Here is a 5,376-nt window from a genome sequence, read left to right on the forward strand (position 1 = left end):
GAAGACTCGTTTCAGGATGGAAAGAAAAAAATTGTGGTATGGGTGGACTTTGAAAAAGCATTCGACAAAGTGTGGAAAAAAGGTCTGGTATATGAACTACAAAAATCAAAAGTATCCCATAACATGCTCAACTGGATACAAAACTACCTAAAAACAAGAAAGGCAAGAGTAACAACACAAGGTCACAAAAGTAGAGAAGCAAAACTAAAACATGGAGTCCCACAAGGTGGAGTACTATCACCTACACTATTTCTTCTCTATGTAAATGATATAAGAGAAACACTATGTCGAGGAGTGAAAATGTCGATGTACGCAGATGACCTAGCTCTGATTAGCTCTGACCAAAACTTAATCAAGGCACAACACAGGATGCAAATCACACTGGATAATATCAAAGAATGGACTGACAACTGGGCGATGAAAATAAATGCAGTGAAGACAAAGTTCACAATATTTAGCCTCTCCCCAAAAGATGAAAAAGCAAAGCTACGTATTGAAGACCATGAATTGGAAAAAGACGACGCACCAAAATACCTAGGAGTCCATTTTGACCCAAGACTAACATGGAAAAATCAAATCAGCAACAGTCAGAAAGTTGGGGTAAAGCGAACACAACTCTTGAAAAAACTAGCTGGAACAACTTGGGGAGCTAGCTCTGATATACTGAAACAAACTTACACAGGATATGTGAGACCAGCGCTAGAATACGGGATATCTGCATGGGGAAACTGCTCCAAAACTCAAATGGAAAAACTGGACAAAGTGCAAAACAGCAACATGAGGATAATAAGTGGAGGAATGAAATCGACACCGATACATGCAATGGAAACCATAACAGGACTTACATCACTATCAGAAAGAAGGGAATCAAAAATTTTGAAACAATATACAGACGTGAAAGCAATGACAGATCAGCCTCTTCACGCTAGAGCGCAACAAAAGAAAACTAGGCGGCTGAAAAGATCACACTTTATTGTAAGAGCCCAGCAAATTGAAAAAGATCACGAACTTGACGAAATAATGACCCAAAAATGCAAAGCAAATATCAGAGTACCAATTTGGAAAAGGCAAAATCACTTGAAAATCAAGACTTCCGTTGGTGACATTTCAACAAAACAAAAACACGGCGAAGAAATCAAGAAGTCTGTACAGAAGTGCATTGATCAAAACTACCCTGGAAAAAAATGGACAAGAATCTATACTGATGGTTCATGCAATAAAGAACACACGTGCGGGGGCCTGGGAGTGCACATCGAGTACACAAATGGTCAACAAAAGGAGATCAGCAAACCGACTGGTACTCGCACTTCAATCTACAAGTCAGAGGCAGATGCAATCCATGAAGCTGTTAAGCAAATCCTCTCAGAAAATGAAAAACCAAGACACATAGTGGTTTTAGCAGATGCTAAGAAAATTCTGGAGGATATAATGATGTCCTTTGCGGATGATATAGACGCCTTGGTAGAAGACCTCATGAAGCTAAGCAAGTTTACCAACATTGTACTGCAGTGGATTCCAGGACACTGTGGGATACTTGGAAATCAGATCGCTGACCAACTGGCAAAGGCAGGCAGTCGCATGCAGCATTCCTCCCCAACGTACTCAACAGGAGAAATTAACAAAATGGCCAAATTTATCCAGTCTCAGAGATGGAGAGAGAAGCACCCAGAATACAACATGAATGACCCAATCAAGGTGCTCGACAGAAAGGAACAGGTCATCATCTTCAGACTGAGAACTGGACACAACCAGTTAAAGGAACATATGTGGAGGATGTCCAGAGCAGGTGCCTCTGGACAATGTGACTGCGGACTTGAAAATGAAATTGGACATCATGTCCTAATGGAATGTCCAAGGTACAACCAGCTGAGAAGGAACTTCTGGCCTGACCCAACCCCATACTCAAAGAAGCTGTACGCCAGTGAGGACGACCTCAGGACCACTGTGGGCTTCATTGACCAGACCGAACTGACCATGTGACGTGACGGGAAGGAAGAAGAAGAAGAATGGACCATTGGAGACACGATCCTCTAAAAGAATGAAATGAAGACAAAGCCGAGAAGCAATTTATCAGGTTTATTAATCATCACACAATGATCAACTCACATCATAACAAGCACTTTTCATCACTTATAAATAAAATAACATCATGTAATAAACGTATGTACTAGTTTCTATTTCATAGAAATCTCCCTGTTAAAAAACACAAATATACATGGAGACACAGACATACCTCTCTCTCTCTCTCTCTCTCTGTCTCACACACATTCTCTCAATGCGTTTCAATATTGAAATAATTCAAACATTGAACATCAATGAACGTATGACACTGCTGACGAACAAGGGTCTAAAGATAATATGAGACTGCTATGAATGATCCTCATAAAAAGAGAGGAACAATAAAATGAGTAGAGATATATGGAAAATACCTTCAAAGAAAACATTAATCAAAAAAAAATTCAACAGCAATGTTTCGATCGTTGGCCTTCATAAGAGTACAACAGATGACTGTGGAAACACAATTAAAACTTTACATATGCAGCTTTATTTCAAGGAATCCACATTTCATGTATTGCATTTGAGAAAGTTTCAGCCCTGAAAATCATTAGTAAGTACGCAGATGTTCGTAAAAAGTGAAAAGATTATATTGAATATCTTATCAAAACTTAATCATTAGGGGAAAAAGGGGGTGGGTGTGATGGGAAAGGGGAGTAGAAAAGAAATGGTATGTGTAATGTATTCATTAATTATTGTTGCACTATTTACGAATTATTAATATGACGACTCGCAATAGTAACTGCTGTGACTGATTCTACTTTATTGAACAATTTTTAATAAAGAGTAACGTCATCTGGTTGTTTCTATAAAATGTAAAGTTGGTGTTTGAGATTTGTTAATATCATAATCGAATCTTATCAATCACTATCAACGAAAACATAGTATGTGGTGTAGGTTACAAAAATTGTAATAAATTTTTACGATTGTATTCCTCTTCTAACATATTACTCTTTTACCTGCAAATAATGCAGTTTCAAAAATATATCTCCATTTACCCTTTATGCTCATTAATGTTTTTAAATGCTTGTCCTATGTATTCTATAAATCATCTTTATTTTCTACATTAATGTGTATGTAGTTTTCCTCAATTTTCGTTTGTTTTTTTATGTGTAAAAGCGGGTTGAATTTTTGTTTGTTTTGTATAATTTCCATATAATTGAGCTATCTTTTAAATAAATTATTACATTATTCCTTCTTATCACAATTAACTCCTTTAGACTCGTAACTTCATGTAAATGTACCTCCTAGGTTCTTATTTCAGTTCTACCACAATTGTTTTAACAGTTGGATTAGAAAGAGTGCCAAATAAACCAGATACAAAACTGTCCAACATAAGGTCTGAGGTTCGATCTCCAGTTGAAGAAGATTCAAATAAGAGATTTGTTTTCCCTTATATTTTTCTGTTTTCTTTATTAGGTACAGTATCACACAAACTTTTTCAGGTTTTTGTCTTGTCATAGTGTGCACTCCCTAGTTTTTTCAACTGATAATTTCATTTAAGTGAATAAAGACAATCGGTCTGTCTATTTGGGTACACAAGAACATATCGTATATTTTCAATACCATACTTCATTTTATCTAGTTAGTTGGACTATAGAAAAACCTGATTGATGTCAGGATGTAGGATCAGACAATTGTTGAAGAAATTGATAATAGGCCCACTTGATATCAAAGACCATGTCATACCAGTAATTTACTGAAAAGAAATAAGGGTAAAATTAATAATAATAATAATAATAACAACAGCAACAACAATAATAAAAATAATAATAATAACAATAATAATAATAATAATAATAATAATAATAATAATAATAATAATAATAATAATAATAATAATAATAATAATAATAATAATAACAATAATAATAATAATAATAATAATAATAATAATAATAATAATAATAATAACAATAATAATAATAATAATAATAATAATAATAATAATAATAATAATAATAATAATAATAATAATAATAATAATAATAATGATGACGATGATGATGATGATGATGATGATGATGATGATGATGATAATAATAATAATAATAATAATTCCCCCCAAAAAATAAAGATAATAATAATAATAATAATAATAATAATAATAATAATAATAATAATAATAATAATAATAATAATAATAATAATAATAATAATATTAATAGTAATAGTAATAATAAAAAATAATAATAAATGGTTATAGTTGATTGCATTAAAAATTAAATTTGAATTGCAAAATAAACAAAAGTGATAACTTTGATACATTACATTCATACAGCCAGTGATTAAAAATCCTTAAACTGCAGCCATACCTGCTATACATCCTTGAGATTGACGCACGTGATGAAACCAAAGGGCAGGCAAATACAACATTTCTCCAGCTTTGACTGTCACTTGAATGGGCCTTGCTTTTTTATACTGTGGGTAAAGCTGGATATCTGGATTTAATGGATCAATAGCAATCCAAGAAACCTGAAAAAGATTGATGTGAAATTAATTTTGAAGAGTAACGAAAAAAACCCCAAAAAAACAAAACAAAGAGGGCCATACAATCGTCAGCCTGAAACTTTGGCCTTAATGGAAGAAGAAGAAGAAAACAAAACAAACCCCCCCCCCCCCCCCAAAAAAAAAAAAAAAAAAAAAAAAAAAACCCAAAAAATCAGAACAAATTAACAAACCCTGGATTCCTACATTAAAGACTTTAATGACATATTCTATCAAAAACAATTGAATGATAATCCATATTGTATAAAAATGGAGTGCACCTAACAATCTTTAAGGCCCGTCAGGAAACTGATAATGATTCCAATTGATAGCCTTATTCCAAACAAAAGAAAACAGCATTCACACCAGGTCCTGCACTCAAGAGTTAATACCCATTTCAACTTGTTTTTTCCAAGTACCATCCAAATATGGAATTTCTTGCCCGAAAAGATCAAAAGAATTAGCTCTTTCAGCGCGGAGGCGAAATTTGCATTTGTCACAAAATGGCTGACTACTGATTGGGGCAGCATGAGAATGACAAGCTAAGACAAAGTTACATTTGAATTCGGCACAAAATCTCAATTAAAATACCCCCCTAGGGCTAACTGAATGTTCTGATGAAAGAAATGATACCATTGGTTCAATTTATAGTACTTTTGTAGAAAGTAGGATTGGATTACATTATTGGTTTTGCCTTTCATGACCTTCTGCACTGTGCAATCAATGGCCAGTAGAGCAGATTCTGCTCTGGCCGCAGTGCGACCAATGGCGCTGAAAGAGTTAATGGTCAAATAAAATTTGACCAAAAAATAGACAAGATCAAAATGAAGCGGA

At 33.9% G+C, this 5,376-nt stretch overlaps 1 protein-coding gene across 1 annotated transcript in view; it reads right to left on the bottom strand.

The window, feature by feature from the left end:
* Positions 1 to 2,062: 2,062 nt before the first annotated feature.
* LOC144978499 (bifunctional peptidase and (3S)-lysyl hydroxylase JMJD7-like) overlaps positions 2,063 to 5,376 on the bottom strand; it is a 10,551-nt gene continuing 7,237 nt past the window's right edge. Inside the window, exons 7-8 of the mRNA XM_078924664.1 lie at positions 4,371 to 4,530; positions 2,063 to 3,754 (exon numbers count right to left, since the gene is read on the bottom strand). Coding sequence (XP_078780790.1) covers positions 3,672 to 3,754; positions 4,371 to 4,530 — 243 coding nt within the window. The 3' untranslated portion in view covers positions 2,063 to 3,671. The remainder of the gene's footprint in view (positions 3,755 to 4,370; positions 4,531 to 5,376) is intronic.

This window comes from Berghia stephanieae, chromosome 8 (assembly GCF_034508935.2).
Source record: "Berghia stephanieae isolate SIO BIC M18660-M18661 chromosome 8, UCSD_Bste_1.3, whole genome shotgun sequence".
Classification (NCBI taxonomy): domain Eukaryota; kingdom Metazoa; phylum Mollusca; class Gastropoda; order Nudibranchia; family Aeolidiidae; genus Berghia; species Berghia stephanieae.